Below are 18,690 nucleotides of genomic sequence, written 5' to 3'. Positions count from 1 at the left end.
TTCAGGTGCCACGCAAGACCTCGTATGACGTCATTCGCGGGAACAGATTTGATTAGAGTCGTGTACTATATTTAGAACATTTTGTTGACATTATTTCGATATTTTTATTCAAGTCTTTCAAGATAATGTTTTAATTTATTTTCTTTAATTTTTAGTACTTAAATATTATTTTATTGAATATAAAAGTCAGTAAATCACCCTTTTCAATATCTTTAAAAAAAAGTAATTTATAAAAATATTGGAGGCACATGAGTTCATAAAGGTCAATCTCGTAATCACGTGGTCAAACATTTTGGTAATATGGTGGCCAAGTGCCGAAATTTTTACCTGTCAGAAACTATTAGGTAGTTTATGTTCGTATTAAGATTTTTATTTGTCCATCCTTGGCTTATCAACAGATTATATATAGTTTTATCAAGGTATGCTTCACTTTACTTCATGGCATGTTCGATGAATAATGGCACGATTATTGGTGGACTTTCCCTACGGGGTTATCTTCAGCGTTCACGTCATGTCAGTATATAAACGGGTACGCTGAAGACCTTAAGCTAATTGTTATAAGGAAAGGAGGTATGACATGTAGAAAAGATGTATACCACGGAACACTAGAATGTTTTATTTATGTGCTGATTTGTCATGTGCCCGATTTTCATGTACTGCAACTTCACAATAAGCTACAAAAAGCTCCGCTCCTTTTTAGCTTTCTTATTTACGAAGAACACCCAATATGCACTCTAACCTATACGTAGAAAATCAAGATACCAACAAATAAACACTGTGAACTTTCACTGAAATTTCCTCATTCCCCAACTATTGGAGATGAAGCATAGACAAGCATATTTTACTTGTAAACTGACAATTAAGGCGGACGAGTTTATTACCCGAAAATGAACATAAAGAGACCAAAACTGTGCCAAAAATAATTAAGGCAAAATCAGGACACAATGCACAACTAAGAATGGTAACAACAATCCTGTGAAGTTTCAGTGAAATCCCCCAGTGGTTTTGGAGATGTAGCATGGACAAGGTTATTTTACTCGAAAATAGACTATTAACTGTAACCATAACTGTTACAAAGAAAATCAACCTGAAAATCAAGATACTATGCACAAAGGCATTGTGACAAACAATCTGGTGAACTTTCACTGAAATCACTTAATTTGGGAACAACCGATAATATAGATGATTCCAACCAAATAATACCTTAAAAAATAGTACAAGATGTAATCATATAAAGCACACACACATACTGTCGGGATATGTTGAAAGCTTTTATGTTTCAGTTGAAATACAAGAAAGTTAGTTATATGAATAATAAAACAAACAAATGAAGATCACATATACGAGAAATCATCGAATTAATTGTACTTTTTTTCTCCCGATCGGAGTACAGTCAAACATGTTTTTCATGAATCAAAGCCGTGAGCAAAAAAAGTAGAACGACAAATCATGTGAAATCGGAGTAATGATTTTATATATAGAGCAAGAGAATGCCAGTAAAACATAAGGAAATAAATTTTATGTAGAAAATATGTGCTAAAATATCTGTTTTGTGGTGACTGAAATAATTTTCAAAATAAGAATTCCTCCGCGTAGAAGCACTATTTTTATCAATGAGATTATAGAATAGTAATTTATGACCTGGTTCATCAATCATCAGACCTAACAATCTAAACTGCAGTATACTCATGTAAAAAGTGTATATGATTTCCTTCATAACTAGAACTGCCACTGTCATGGCGTGAATACCCCCGCATACCACTTTGTCAGAATCAACATTTAGAGCTCAAAGACAACCACCCTGCCAAATCTGAGGTTACTAGGCTAAGATATGTATTCTCCATGCTTCAAATGTGAAAATTTTAAAATCAAGTTTTTTTTGTCAAGGCCCCTGTGAACTTGACCTTTGACCCAGTGACCTCAAAATTAATAGGGGTCATTAAGTAATCATGACTAACCTCCATGCCAAATATGAAGACTTTGGGTCAAAGGAATCTCAAGTTATTGGGCGGACAAGCTTTTTTTAGTCATAGCCCCTGTGACCTTGAACTTTGACCCAGTGACCTCAAAATCAATAGGGATCATGTACTAATCATGACTAACCTCCATGCCAAATATGAAGACTGTGGGTCAAAGGAATCTCAAGTTATTAGGCGGACAAACTTTTATGTAGTCAAGGCCCCTGTGACCTTGACCTTTGACCCAGTGACCTCAAAATCGATAGGAGTCATCTACTAATCATGACTAACCTCCATACAAAATATGAAGACTGTGGGTCAAAGGAATCTCAAGTAAATGGGCGGACAAGGTTTTTTAAGTCAAGGCCCCTGTGACCTTGACCTTTGACCCAGTGACCTCAAAATCAATAGGGGTCATCTACTAATCATGACTAACCTCCATGCCAAATATGATGACTGTGGGCAAAAGGAATCTCAAGTTATTGGGCGGACAAGCTTTTTAAAGTCAAGGCCCCTGTGACCTTGACCTTTGACCCAGTGACCCCAAAATCAATAGAGGTTATCTTCTAATCATGACTAACCTCCATGCCAAATATGAAGACTGTGGGTCAAAGGAATCTCAAGTTATTTGGCGGACAAGGTTTTTCTAGTAAAGGCCCCTGTGACCTTGACCTTTGATCCAGTGACCTCAAAATCAATAGGAGTCATCTTCTAATCATGACTAACCTCCATGCCAAATATGAAGACTGTGGGTCAAAGGAATTTCAAGTTATTGGGCGGACAAGGTTTTTTAAGTCAAAGTCCCTGTGACCTTGACCTTGACCCAGTGACCTCAAAATCAATAGGGGTCATCTACTTATCATGACTAACCTCCATGCCAAATATGAATACTGTGGGCAGAAGGAATATCAAGTTATTGGGCGGACAAGCTTTTTAAAATCAAGGCCCCTGTGACCTTGACCTTTTACCAAGTGACCCCAAAATCAATAGGGGTCATCTACTAATCATGACTAACCTCCATGCCAAATATGAAGACTGTGGGTCAAAGGAATCTCAAGTTATTGGGCGGACAAGGTTTTTTAGTCAAGGCCCCTGTGACCTTGACCTTTGATCCAGTGACCTCAAAATCATTAGGGGTCATCTACTAATCATGACTAACCTCCATGCCAAATATGAAGACTGTGGGCCAAAGGAATCTCAAGTTATTGGGCGGACAAGGAAAAACCGACGGACGGGGAGACGTCCGGACGGACAAGCTGATTCCAGTATACCCCCCTTATAATTATGCAAAAAAATGTAAATACGATTATGTATGTGTCAAGAACCAGTTGAACCGGGTGATGCTTCCCGAATAGGTTTTTTTTATACAAAGAAAAGTATACCTCTTGTAGTTTCAGAGTTATGACAAAGTTCAAAGTGCAATTATTTCATACTTAGGCAAGGCAGAGTTATGGTTCTTTTGCACTACACTTTATACCCAATGAGATCTAACTACCTACAAAGTTTCATGTTGATATCACTTATAGTTTCAGAGTTATGTTCCGGACAAAGTTCAAAGTATAAAAAAATGAACCAAGGGCAATAACTCCAAAATTAGGCAAGGCAGAGTTACGGTTCTTGTGCACTGCACATTAATCTACCGACAAAGTTTCATGTTGATACCTATTTTTTTACAGAGCTATGTCCCCGACAAGAAAGGCGGACGGACGGACAACAGGACGGACACACGGACAAAGCGGCGACTATATGCTCACCCTTCGGGGAGCATAAAAAATGTACAAATGTTGCATATATTGTGTAGAAGTGTGTACTGTGCTATACGTGCGACCGAATTTTCTCCATTTACTTCCGGTTATATTAATGTAAACAACAAGCCTTTCGGATTGTTGTCAACGACAACAACAACAATTAGAGCTATCACTTATATCCCCACCAGCAACTTTGACTTTTTTTGAAAAAAAAAGTGGTCAGAAGAAAAATTTAAACTCAACCTATAGTCAATGAAGTATCAACTGTGTATAAAGAATTATTTCAATTAATTGCAATACCAACCGGCGTCTTCATATAAGCTTGCTATATACAATACCTTACTCTAGTTATTGTCCAGAATCTTTTTCCCCCCTATTTTTAGGAACGGTGATCTTGACCTTGACCCCAGGGGGCCCAAATGAAATACCACCCGGGGTTGCTATACACAAGTTTGATTATTTTTTCTAAGTTAAAGAAGGACAATTCCGTCAAAAGTCGATGGACCAAAATCAAATTCGAACTTGACATGAATTTTCTGGTTAAATATCCACACATGCGATTTCAATCTTATACATAAATTTGTACAAGAAACAGAAAATTATAACTTTTTTTCCAACGTTCAAGAGGAATAACTTTGTCTAAAATCATCAAACCATGACCGAATTTTAAACTTGACCTGCTAATGCCTATGATGTATCTATATTTTAAAGATCCTGCATGTTTTTTAATTGAGATTGCATATTTTTTTTTTTTTTTTTTTTAATGCGTTAATTTAAGGTCGCCGCCGGAGAGCCCATATGGGCGACCGTACACTCAAGTCGGGCCATCCAAGAGCGTCCCGCCGAGATTTTTTCGTCGATTTTTTCCAGCTTTATTGGTGGAGGAAGACCCCAGGTGCCCCTTCGGGCATTATTTCAGGCACGAGCGTGCACCTGGGTAGAACCACCGACCTTCCGTAAGCCAGCTGGATGGCTTCCTCACATGAAAGATTTCGACCCGAGTCAGGATCGAACCTACAGCGGTGAGGGACCAGTGATCTCAAGTCAGCGACCTTAACCACTCGGCCACGGAGGCCCCCTTGAGATTGCATACCACTCTTCATTGAATTATATTTGTATGTAATTATGCAAATTTGTCAATTTTCAAACATGTATTGCAAATATTTTTACATATTTAAGGTAATCATTAAATTATATGCATTCATTTCTTATTGGAAAAATTGACTTAGAATTTATAGAAAACTAAATTCTAATTACCTCCCTTTATTTACATGAAATATTAAATTCGGTAATATCTTTATAAATAATATTTTTTGAAACTTACAATATCGATAAATCTTAATTTGAGCATCATAATTTGTATATAAAACCATGAACCATTGAATGTGTACAACTGTTTGGGAGATAATGAACGGAAACTGAAATTTCTTTTTTTTTTCATAGTTAATTAAAGAGGCATTTAAAGAGGCATTTACCAAAAATCATGAACCATGACCAAATACGAACTTTACCTGCGTAATCCTATTACGTATTCATATGTAAATTTAAGTTGAATGTGTACAACTGTTGGGGAGATAATGAACTGAAACTGAAAATTTCTTCAAAGGGTATAGAGAGATAAGAACTATCCTTTACATTTTGCTTTAGAAAGGCCAATGAGATTCCCCGATTTCATTTTATAATTTAAAATAACCATTGAAAATTCTTCTTATATTCAGTTCTTCCCTGTAAATTTTACAGACAGTTAAACTGATTTTAGAAAAAAGAAAAGCAGTGATATCCGCCATTTACGGCAACGTTTGCACGAGTTACTCCCCTTGATATGCATTATTTTTGTTTTAATTTTTCTTGTACTCAGATAAAAGTGCCATACTTTCTGGCCATAACATTGTGTTAGTAGACCAGACCTGAAAAGGTAAATAAATACCTTACAATCATGAAAAGTGAATATTTGTTAGAGGAAATCTGAGAGCGTGTTCTTACACAAATAATGTATGTTTTCCACTAACCCATGACTCTGCACTTCTTTGCCGGATTAGAGAATGGACGTTATTGCAATGAAAAACGGGTGAAACTTAATAGCACAGGGTCCCAAAGTCACATTTGTGACATTCATCTAATATTTTTAATGTAACATGTTCCAATCTTGACAAAACCATCGAACAATTTTTGGGAAATTTTCAAAATACATACTTGCTGAATAGCCAACAGTGCAGACTATGATTAGACCCGCTGATTTTGGTCTATATACTGGTTGAATTGATAGATTCAGTTGACATGAGCACGCCAAGGGTTAACTGGAAAGTTCTCTAATGCTCTGAATTCAGATAGTTTGTGTGAGAATACCCTTTAGGTCCTGTACAAAACTTTTATATACATGGAGTCAAAGTTTAGGCGCGACATAGACGTTAAATTCTACCAAGGTCTTTCAAATTGAAACTGATTCTACATATAAAGGTTTTACAGACAGAAGAGTATGGGTATTTATATCTTTAAGCGTGAAACTCCAAATACAAGAGCTTAGAAAATTTGCAAAATGTATTGCCTTTTAGGTCTGTACACAATTTATTAGACTCTATGCAATTGGATCAAAAGTGGCCTTTTTCCATTTACAATGAAATTATATAGGAAACTACATTTGAAAGTCTCATCAGCAGGTACAGAAAATATTTAGCTTTGAATTCAAATTCAAATTCTTTATCTCTCTCGGTGCACCATGCATGATACCAACATGCGGTATATACAGTGAATACTTGTAAAAAAAAACAGCATCTACTTACGAACATGACAAGTCATATACAGATGAACAATCACAATACATAACAAGAGCTGGTTGGACCGGGTGATGACCACCCGACTAGGTTTTGGACAAAGAAAAGTATACCTGTAGTTTCAGAGTTATGTCCCAGACAAAGTTCAAAGTGTAATAATTCCAAACTTAGGCAAGGCAGAGTTACTGTACTTGGTACTGCATACTCAATGAGATCTATCTACCTAGAGTTTCATGTTGCTAACTCTTTTAGTTTCAGAGTAATGTCCAGGACAATGTTAAAAGCGTAAAAATGAACAAAGGGCAACAACTGCAAAATTAGGCAAGGCAGAGTTACGATTCCTATGCATTGCATACCGACCCACCTACAAAGTTTCATATGTTAATATATATTATAGTTCGGACAAGAAAAAGCGGACGGATGGACTTAGCGGCGACTATACAGTATGCTTATCTTCGGGGAGCATAAAAATAGATTAACCATCAATTGTTTGTTTATCTTTTCTACTTTCGTTCAGTATGAAAGTAATTTATTGAGTAGCATAACTGATATATTTCGATGAACAGCTGACATCTAAATGTGCTATTTATAGTCTGAAATTAACATCAAATGATGTCTATTTCATATAGCCAGCTTTTGGCGCCTGTCTTACATATATCGGGCAAATGACAGTCTTTGTTTTTGGAGTGATCGTGGACTGAAATTTTTACACCTTGAGATGCGTGTTTAGATGTTTCACGGTACCACGTGCGTTTTAAGTTTATGAATTATTTCTGTTGTCAAAGCTTGATTTTAAATATATATATGGATTTACCGAAAGCTAGTGTTGCAGTGTTGTCGTCATTAGGGAAAATGTAAGTGTTAATATTAAACTTTTGTAATTGTGAAAAATATATGTTGGCATGTTATTTGCTTATGATTGCTATCATCATTCGCTGAGCTTATGACTTATGATGAAGTTGAAAATTATTCAACGGGTCCTATATACTGCAGTAAGATCAGATTTGGGGTCGCTGGGTTAAAGGTAAAATCTTGCATTTGCATATATATAATATATGCTTATCAACATTCCTGTAACAGTGTAGCAATACCATGTGACATTGACGTCATTTTCGGCATCATTTCCAAGACAAATGTTGCTCGATTCGGAAAAGAAAATAGCCGTAAATATTTTATTTCTGTACCAATTTCTTTGGGATATGCACCAGTCTACGGGGAAAAATATAAGCTTTCCACAGAATATTGGATCTTCGTCAGTTTATAAGCCGTTTTATCAAACACTTTGCATAACCTTAGAAGTTGCATGTATTAGAGCGGTTTTCAGTTGCAAGCTATTTCGTTTTCTGGCATTATTTGGTCTACGCCATGATTAAAAAGTCAGGTTTACATCAACCGGGGGTACAGACAGCAAAATCCTTCCTTAATATGTTTATATGTTTATTATTTATGGCGTAAATCTTGCCTTTTTCTTCAATTGTCAATTCTGGCACCAGTTCCAAGTCGAAAATAAGGACTACAGTTTAAAGCAGATTTTAGAATCCGTTGCAAATGCAAAGCAACATGCCTACCGTTCTCTTTCTATAATTATGTTAACCATGAAAAACATTTTATTTACTATACTGTACGATTTACATAAAGTTGATAAACACAAATGAATATTTAAATGATTTTTACTCGCTGCGCTATAAGTGATTTTAAAAGTCGTAAAATTATTGTCTGTATTTGCAAGAAATTGATCAAGAAATTGATTTGCTCTTTAATCATTGTTCTTTCACGGTAATGATTATGAAAAAGGCAATATCCTGGTTTAGGCCCCGGAGGGGTTTGTGTTTTAGACAGTCTCATTCATTCCGTAAATACATAAAAAAATATTGATAAAAAAGTAATTAAAATGACGCATTCATTCCGTAAATACAGACGCAATGTTTATAAATTTCAAATGTCATTCATTCCGTTAATACATACAAACTCCCCCAAATTTCCCCCCAAAAACAAATCAATATATATGAACCCCCTAAGAAAACCCTGTTCCAGGAAATACTTCCCCTGAAGAAGTCACTTACAAGTGTAAGTCTTTTTTCCCCAGCAATTATTTTCTTTTGTGTATATTTATAAGTATCAACAATTTCTCTACACTTACATTATAAATACTCCTGGTTTAAACCACGGGGTCCAAACCAGGAGTATATATATATAATGATGAATAAAAACAAGAGCGATCAGTAATCACATGTGTCGCCTCATGATGGCCAATTTTATGTTGGGACAAAGTTTGTGACAGACGGACAGACAGTGCACAACTAGACTTGGTACTGATCATTCCTGTAAAGTTTGGATAAAATTGCACCAGTAGTTTATGAGGAGTTGTCCGGACAAGCTTTTGTGTATCACAGAAAAAAACACCTTTTTATCAAAGGGCCATAACTCGGCCAAAAATCATTCAACCGGAAAACCCTTGCAATGTGCGCAAGGACTTGAGCTACAGATCAATCCTGTAAAGTTTCATTGAAATTGCATTAGTGGTATAAGAGGAGTAGTCCGGACAAACTTTAAAATTAAAAATTATTAAAGGGCCATAACTCTGACAAAAATCATTGAACCGGAAAATGCTGACAATATGCACAACTAGACTTGGTACTGATCATTCCTGTAAAGTTTGGATGAAATTGCACCAGTAGCTTATGAGGAGTAGTCCGGACAAGTTTTGTGACGGACGGACGGACGGACAGACAGACGGACAGACGACGGAGAAGTGATCCCTATATGTCGCCACTACTCCGTAGAGGCGACACAAAAATGTCTATAGTTAATAAGTTTATAAAACCATTTGACGATATTGATAATATTGCAATAGGTGTTACGGACATAAACACTTCACGGAATGAACAAATGGTAAAATATTTTTTCTGTTATATATATATATATACTCCTGGTTTAGACCCCGGGGTTCAAACCAGGAGTATATATAAGAAACAAGAAAACTCAAATTCACAAATATTTCAGCAGTTAACTCTTCAAAAACGGATTGAATATAATCTTTCTTTTATCTCACCAAATTAATGAAGAAAATGTTCTTCAAAATACTTCAGATTTCATTTCAATAAATTTAGCTACAGATTAGGAGAAATAATGCAGAGAATATAGAAGATGTCACAGTATATATATACTCCTGGTTTAGACCCCGGGGTCCAAACCAGGAGTATATATAATAAACAAGACTGGTCAAAACCATGAGTATATACTGTATCATAAACATGATCGTGTGCCCAAGCGATATTATGGTAGTTGTTATTAATTTATTGTCGCATCTCTGAAATATTGTGTTTTATGTGGAGTTAAAGCATTAAACCCCCCGGGGCTTAAAAAGGGAGATTGCCATGAAAAATCTATAAGTGTCATGTAGCAATACTAAACGTGGAATATTCAAAATAGAGAGAAAACAGAAACCCTAAATATCGCCCAAAACGGCAAAATTGAAAATGTTGCAGGCTCGGTTTGACTTAACTAGCCTGTCCAAGGAAGTGCACATTCAGGATCACTTCCATTCGTGGTTACGCCTCAACGCGGCAATTTTAAAGTCAAAGGTTATTCTTTTGTAAAGAGTTATTTATACGTATAACCATATATATACTTGGTAAAGGACCTGTAGCAATGTTTTAGTATATGATATATTTAGCTTTTTAACACAGTGGCACTCGTTGATAAAAAATACTTTTACATCCTGTTTTCATACCCACGGTAACCGTTTTTCGTGAACTGGATATAACTCCGTTCACTTAAGAACACTAAACACTATTTATTTTCTTATTGCATTTATTTCTGTTGATAAACTGCATATCTGAAAAAATTTAGTTAATTATATCAGTCATTTTACCCAGCTTTATCAGAGAGCTCACCAATACACATTGTATAAAGAGAGGAAGGGAACGGAATATTTTTGGTTTGAAAACATTTAAATCGAGTAGAATTTTTATGCCACCGCAGCGGTGGCATATAGCGATTCACCTGTGTGTTTGTTTGTGTGTGTGTGTGTGTGTTATATAGATTATATAGTGAACTTAAAAAATCTTCTTGTGAAAAACCACTTGACCAATTTCAACCAAACTTGGCAGGATTGATCCTTGGGTGAAGGGCTTCCAAAGTTGTTCAAAGAATTTCATTCCATGCAGAAATCTGGTTGCCATGGCAACCAAAAGGAATTATAAGAATAAATTTAAAAAAATCTTCTTGTAAAGACCCAAAAGGCCTAGAGCTTAGATATTTTGCATAAGGCATTGTCTAGAAGACCTCTACCAAGATTGTTCAAATTATAACCCTGGGGTCAAAATCGGCCCGGCCCCGGGGGTCATTGATTTTCACTATATGTACATATAGTAAAAACTTAAAATAACTTCTTGTAAAGACCCAAGAGGCCTAGAGCTTAGATATTTTGCATAAGGCATTGTCTGGTAGACCTCTACCAAGATTATTCAAATAATAACCCTGGGGTCAAAATCGGCCCCGCCCCGGGGGTCATTGATTTTCACTAAATGTACATATAGTAAAAACTTAAAATAACTTCTTGTAAAGACCCAAAAGGCCTAGAGCTTAGATATTTTGCATAAGGCATTGTCTGATAGACCCTTACCAAGATTGTTCAAATTATAGCCCTGGGGTCAAAATCAGCCCGACCCGGGGGTCATTGATTCTCACTATATGTACATATAGTAAAAACTTAAAATACCTTCTTGTAAAGACCCATAAGGCCTAGAGCTTAGATATTTTGCATAAGGCATTGTCTGGTAGACCTCTACTCAGATTGTTCAAATTATAGCCCTGGGGTCAAAATCGGCCCTGCCCCTGGGGTCATTGGTTTTCCTTATATGTATATAGAAAAAACTTTATAGTAAAAAAATTTCTTCTAGCAAATGCTAGAGGTTAGATATTTTGCATGAAACATTGTGAAGTGAACTTCTAGCAAGATTGTTCAAATTATAGCCCTGGGGTCAAAATTGCCCCTGCCCCGGTGTCATTGATTTTCAATATATACATATAGTAAAAAATCAAAAAATCTTATTGTCTGAAGGTACAAGGCTTAGAGCTTGAATATTTGTTAAATGATATCATCTATAGGTACTCTACCAAAGTTGTTCAAATTTTGCCTCTTGTGTCAAAATTAGCCCCGCCCCATGGGCCATAGGTTTTCCTTATATGTATATAGTAAAAACTTAAAAAATCACCTTCTCTAAATTTACAAAGGCTAGAGTTAAGATATTTTGCATGAAACATTATGTAGTGAACCTCTAGCAAGATTGTACACATTATAGCCCTGGGGTCAAAATTGGCCCCACCCCCAGGAGTCATTGATTTTTACTATGTACATATAGTAAAAAAAAAAAGAAATATTTTTGTCTGAAGGTACAAGGCATAGAGCTTTGATGTTTGCTCTATAATATATTCTATGGGTTCTCTACTTAAGTTGTTTTAATTATGCCCCTAGTGTTAAAATTGGCCCTGCCCAGGGGCAGTGATTCTCATTATGTTCACATAGTAAAAACAGAAAATAAAACAAACCTTTTCTGAATAGGAGAAAGCTACAGCTTAGATATTTGACTTGAAATGTTGTTTGGTGGACCTGTATCAAGATTGTTTTGAATTAAACCCTTGGGTCCAAAATTTTGCCTTGCCAAAGGGGACAGTGACCTACTTTCTTGTCCTTTAATGTACAGCAATGAAATTTTGACCATGTGCACAGTTTTAGTTGTAAAATTGAACTTTGATATCAGGTGAACTAGATTTTGATGATGTGACCTACTTTCTTGTCCTTTGATGTACAGCTATGAAATTTGAACCATGTGTACAGATTAAGATGTTAAGTGAACTTTGATTTCAGCTGACCTAGATTTTGACAAAGTGTCTTACTATGTTGTCCTTTGATGTAGTCATGAAATTTAGGCTGTGTGAAATATGACCTTCACCACCAAATTCACTAGACTCAAGTGCATTGATATATTCCTACTCTGATCTTTTATTGAGTTAACAACAGATTTAACCACTAATCTGATAATAAGAATTAGATAGGTCAGGGATCTATGCATTATGACAATCTTCAAAATTGTATAGAAACAAAGAAAATCTGTTCCTACACTACTATTTAGTGTTGAATTAATGCGGTGGCATAGCATTTTTCTCAAATGCAATCTTGTTTAACAATAAATGTCTCTTTCAACTGAGTAAAAACGATAGGGCTATTTGGGACTATTTCTTATCGATGTGGTCATTGGCTGTAAATGCATGGATTATTGCACGCGGCATGACCTGCAGATGTCCTCAACAGGATTGTTTTAGCATTTTAAGATTTAAACAAGATTGCATTTGTCAGAAAAATGCTATGCCACCGCATGGTTGTACATCAAAGGACAAGAAAGTAGGTCACATCATCAAAATCTAGGTCAAAGTTCAATTTTACAACTAAAACTGTGCACATGGTCAAAATGTCATTGCTGTACATCAAAGGACAAGAAAGTAGGTCACTGTCCCCTTGGGCAAGGCATAATTTTGACCAAAGGGTTTAATAACAATCTTGATACAGGTCCACCAAACAACAATTCAAGTCAAATATCTAAGCTATAGCTTTCTCCCATTCAGAAAACATTTTGTTTTATTTTCTGTTTTTACTACGTAAACATAATGAGAATCACTGCCCTAGGGCAGGGCCAATTTTTGACATTTCAACAACTTTGGTAGAGGACCTTTAGATGATATTATATATCAAACATCAAAGCTCTATGCCTTGAACCTTCAGACAAATTTTTTTTTTCACTATATGTTCATAATGAAAATCAATGACCCCAGGGGCGGAACCAATTTTGACCCCAGGGCTATAATTTGAACAATCTTGCTAGAGGTTCACTACAAATTGTTTCATGCAAAATATCTTAACTCTATCCTTTGTAAATTTAGAGAAGATGATTTTTTAAGTTTTAACTATATACATATAAGATAAACCTATGGCTACTAGGGGCGGGGCTAATTTTGACACAAGAGGCAAAATTTGAACAACTTTGGTAGAGTACCTTTAGATGATATTATTTAACAAATATTAAAGCTCTAAGCCTTGTACCTTCAGACAATAAGATTTTTTGATTTTTTACTATATGTATTTATTGAAATCAATGACCCCCAGGGTGGGGGCAATTTTGACCCCAGGGCTATAATTTGAACAATCTTGCTAGAGGTTTACAACACAATGTTTCATGCAAAATATCTAACCTCTAGCATTTGTCAATTGCTAGAAGAATTATTAAGTTTTTACTATATACATATAAGGAAAACCAATGACCCCTGGGGCGGGGCGATTTTGACCCCAGGGCTATAATTTGAACAATCTGAGAGGTCTACCAGACAATGCCTTATGCAAAATATCTAAGCTTTTTTTTTAAGGCCTTTTGGGTCTTTTTAAGTTTTTACTATATGTACATATAGCGAAAATCAATGACCCCGGTGCGGGGCTGATTTTGACCCAAGGGCTATGATTTGAACAATCTTGGTAAGGGTCTACCAGATGATGCCTTATGCAAAATATCTAAGCTCCAGGCCTTTTGGGTTTTTACAAGAAGGTATTTTTACTATATGAACATAGTGAAAATCAATGACCCCCGGGGCGGGGCCAATTTTGACCCCAGGGCTATAATTTGAACAAACTTGTTAGAGGTCTACCAGACAATGCCTTATGCAAAATATCTAAGCTCTAGGCCTTTTGGGTCTTTACAAGAAGATTTTTTAAATTTATTCTTATAATTCCTTTTGGTTGCCATGGCAACCAGATTTCTACAAGGAATGAAATTCTTTGAACAACTTTGGAAGCCCTTCACCCAAGGAACAATCCTGCCAAGTTTGGTTGAAATTGGATTAGTGATTTTTCACAAGAAGATTTTTTAAGTTCACTATATAATCTATATAACACACACACAAACACACACACATACACACAGGTGAATCGCTATATGCCACCGCATCACAGATGCTGCGGTGGCATAAAAAGGCCACATATTAAAATCTAAAACATGATAAACATAATGCATATGCCAAATAAGTGAATTATCTAATATGTAAATAAAGAAGTAAGTCATTTGACAGTTGAAGGATAAAAAATGAATACACAGTACTCTTCAAATGTAATCGTAATTTTACTTAGCTTATGTTAGCTATCAATTATTCAATGGACGCATCAGTGTCATATGGACCCAAGTCATAGATCTTGCTTGTGTTGCTATTACAGATGTTAATGTAAATGTTTATATAATTATTGATAATCATTGTTATTTCCGTCTTTTTGAATGTTTTGTTTCAAGAAATTTGACTGTTGACGATGGCTGTTAGTTTGTAAAATCATTTATCTGTTTACTATTTTCTACTTTGTTTACTCCACATGGCGTCCATTCTCGTTCTTTCTTGGCGACTCATGGCTATTTTTGGGCATTTTTAATAGAGAATCATAAGTAATGCAACTAAGTAACAATACTATCAGGTTTACACGGCAAAGTTCCAAGTTATATGTAATAATATTTAAAATTGTTCTACACAAAGAACAAAATCTGACTGATGATGAAAGTGCTTATAGTTTAATAAGCATAAAATGTCAACGTCATGTTAATGCGTGTGACAATTAGATTCATGATTTTAATACCGATACATGTGCATAGTACTTCAAATTGTGATTTCGTTTATCGAACTCTATAGAAATTTATAATACGGCAATTCCAGAAAAATATATACTTTTAAAAGTCTCTCTTTTGAGAACAGAAGAACCTATTCGTCATATTCACGAGTGTCAGTGTTTGTCAGTTACTCTTCACAAAAATAGACTGAAAAAAATACCTTAAGCTTTACAACACTCACGTTAAAGTGTAACCCTTTCCGTAGCATACAAAAGTTGTTTTTTTTTTTATTTTAACTCTTTCTCTCACTGAGAGCACATATATTTCTTATCAATTTCGCCATTGTGAAATAGAATAAAACACATTTTACTACATAAGATAAGATGAGCAATACTTTAAACATCTTCAAAACGAAACCAAAATATTATTTTTCGACAGGACTTAATCTACGTGATTTGACGTGCACTATTGCGATACAAGTAGGCCTAAGTGTTATTGCTTTAAGGAACAATCAGTTTTTTCACAATCTCTCTGTAAAAGATCAACAATGAAAAACTAAATTGTAGAAAGAGAACGGTAGACATGTTGCTTCGCATTTGCACGGATTCTAAAATCTGCTTTAAACTGTAGTCCTTTTTTTCGACTTGGAACTGGTGCCAGAATTGACAATTGAAGAAAAATATAAGATTTATGTCATTCATAATAAAAATATGAACATATTAAGGCAGAGTCCCGGTTGATGTAAACCTGACTTTTTAATCATGGCGTAGACCAGATAACGACAGAAAACGAAAAAGCTTGCAACTGAAGCCCGCTCTAATACAAGCAACTTCTAAGGTTATGCAAAGTGTTTGATAAAACGGCTTATAAACTGACGAAGATCCAATATTCTGTGGAAAGCTTATATTTTTCCCCGTAGACTGGTGCATATCCCAAAGAAATTGGTACAGAAATGAAATATTTACGGCTATTTTCATTTCCGAATCGAGCAATATTTGTCTTGGAAATGATGTCGAAAATGACGTCATAGTCACGTGGTATTGCTACACTGTGTAAAGTTTCATGACCCTAGGTCGAATACTTTTTAATTGTGCTACGTGTGATGGCAAATATTTACTAAGTCAAGGGCAATTACTCTACAAATAGTGAAACACTGTACAAATTCACAAGCAAACCCCCGGTGCACAACTACACATGCTAACCAACATTTCTGTTAAGTTTCATGACTCTAGGTCAAATACGTTTTGAGCTACACATGACAAAAATTGAAAAATTGAATTTTTTACTAAGTCAAGAGCCATAAATCTTGACAAAACTATTTTCCTATCAAGTATGAAAGACATCTGTCAATAAAATTAAGGCTGTATGGGCTATATGGGCATAAGTGGAAAAATCTTTTTTTAGCACTGGTGAATTGTTTGAATGTTCTCTAAAAAAACAAAACTTAAACGACACCAAATGCATTTTTAGAAAACATCGGAAATACAGCAGTCGGTAGGCTATGTAGCATAATTAAAATCGGCTTGATAGAAAAATAATCACTAAAAAGTTACCTCAGCCGAGCTATTTTTGTCGTGTACGTTGACTTCTGTGATCCCGTGACCAAAGTTGCTTACCCACGGTGATTACTGGCCTTCTTGACCCTGACCCACAGGCCCACGCCCGTTTAACTCACAACGAGTGAAAAATGTCCATCGGTTAAAATGTTGTGAGCAACTTCCGTTCCTCGTTGTGAGCACCCGTCTAGGACGTGTGACACGATAAACAAGGTGAGTTTTTCATATTTTTTGAAGATTACAGACATTTATGTAAAAATATCGGAATGCAGTTAGCTAGCGATGTGTTTTCCGAGTATGCACATGTAAAGATATTGCCTATTGGTCGACAATTTGATGGAAATACCGTGCGACGCAGTCATTCGGGGTAGCTGGAAAACTGGAGACAACTTCTCTCCGGACCAAATTTAACATTGAAAACGTCGATTTTGGTTAAGTTGTGTGCATTTTAACCTTAAACAGATGCCCACAAGTCTTCAGCGTAAATTATTACATGAAAGTCTTCATAGAAACGAAGATATACCCTCATTTGCTTTAATCCTCGTTGTGAGCACCATAACCTCGTTGTGAGCAATACAAGCGCAGTGCGTGTCTGGTTTTAATATGATATGTTATTCAGATGGTGAAAAAGGGGGCGTCCGTGGCTAAGTGGTTAAGGTCGTTGACTTCAAACCACTTGCCCCTCACCTCTTTGGGTTCGAATCCCGACAGGGACTTTGGATTCTTTCATGTGAGGAAGCTATCCAGCTAGCTTACGGAACGTCGGTGGTTCTACTAAGGTACCCGTTCGTGCCTGAAATAATGCACGGAAGGGCACCTGAGGTCTTCCTCCACCAGTAAAGCTGGAACGTCGCCATATGACCTATACTGTGTCGATGTGACGTAAAACCCAAAACAAACAAAAGATGGTGAAAATATAATTTTCAATCTACCAAAGCAATTAAAACGTTTTTGCACAGCAGCATTTCTTTGCAAGACGTTGTGCATATCCCGAAGGGAGGCATATTAGTTTTGAACTGTCCGTCCGTCAGTCCGTCAATCCGTCCGAAAACTTTAACATTGGCCATAACTTCCTCATTAGTAAACGGATTTGATTCATATTTGAACACAACATCCCTTAGCACAAGACCTTCCTACGGGCCTGTATTTTTTTCCTTGACCCCTGAATGGCCTTTACCTTGAAGGTCAAATTATCCAAAAACATTTAAGATTGGCCATAATGTCCTTATTAGTAAATCAATTTAATTCATAATTAGGCACAACACCTCTTTGGACAAGGCCTTCCAACAGCAGTACTATTCTTTTCAGTGATTGGACATGGGGTCGTTCAAGGAGAGACCGAAGCGAGGCATCAAGTATGTACTTGCCCTGGTCTGAAAAATATTAGAACTACTAGAAAAACTGTCAGTGATGCATAAAAATCAAAAGAAAAGTTTTGGTCATGTCTCTTGCAAAAACATCCTTTTCAGTTAAACACACTGTAAAATTAGCTAACCCAAAATGGTGAAACACCTAAGAAGTCAAGAAGATTTCTTAAAATGCCACTATTTCATGATGAAAATGCTATTTAAATGTCAAACACAGACTGTCATGAGCTTTCTAGGAAAGACAGTGCAACTAAAATCATGAAAAATGCTCGTGTACAGAGCAAACAAACGCTGAGAACTATTGAATCTGTTATTATATGCGACTATCGTTTTTCGCGGAAGATTACTTATTTTGTGTATTGTAACTTTTAACACTTCATTAGTATATTCTTAGCATAATAGATAATGGTAAACAAAAAAAACTACTTAAACCTACAATTTTGCAGATGTTTTGCTGTTTGTGCAAATGGTGGTGAACTAATAAGGGGAGGTAAATTATGTATTTAATTGCATATACTTCGTGTTGCCAGAGTTAACATAGAGGGCAGTCTGTGTGATATAAACATGCATGTATTTATCCTGATTTTTATTCATGTTAGACTGGCCAAGTTATGTAGACAAAGAAGAACTATTCCAAAGAGAAACTATTGT

General features: G+C 35.8%; 1 protein-coding gene across 2 annotated transcripts in view; it reads left to right on the top strand.

Annotated features, from left to right (window-relative positions):
• The window catches only part of LOC132740910 (uncharacterized), a 199,573-nt gene that overhangs the window by 24,796 nt on the left and 156,087 nt on the right, over positions 1-18,690 (top strand). The window contains exon 1 of one of the 2 annotated variants that reach the window (XM_060728971.1): positions 6,736-7,331. The exons of the other annotated variant lie outside the window; for it this stretch is intronic. Within the exon in view, the coding sequence (XP_060584954.1) occupies positions 7,240-7,331 (92 nt within the window). The 5' untranslated portion in view covers positions 6,736-7,239. Of the gene's footprint in view, positions 1-6,735; positions 7,332-18,690 lie in introns of those variants that run through there. 2 annotated transcript variants of the gene reach the window in all.

Source organism: Ruditapes philippinarum, unplaced genomic scaffold (assembly GCF_026571515.1).
Source record: "Ruditapes philippinarum isolate M1 unplaced genomic scaffold, ASM2657151v2 ctg1221_1_1_1_1, whole genome shotgun sequence".
Lineage (NCBI taxonomy): Eukaryota > Metazoa > Mollusca > Bivalvia > Venerida > Veneridae > Ruditapes > Ruditapes philippinarum.
Note: the sequence above shows the minus strand (reverse complement) of the source record. Positions and strands in the feature narration are given on the sequence as shown.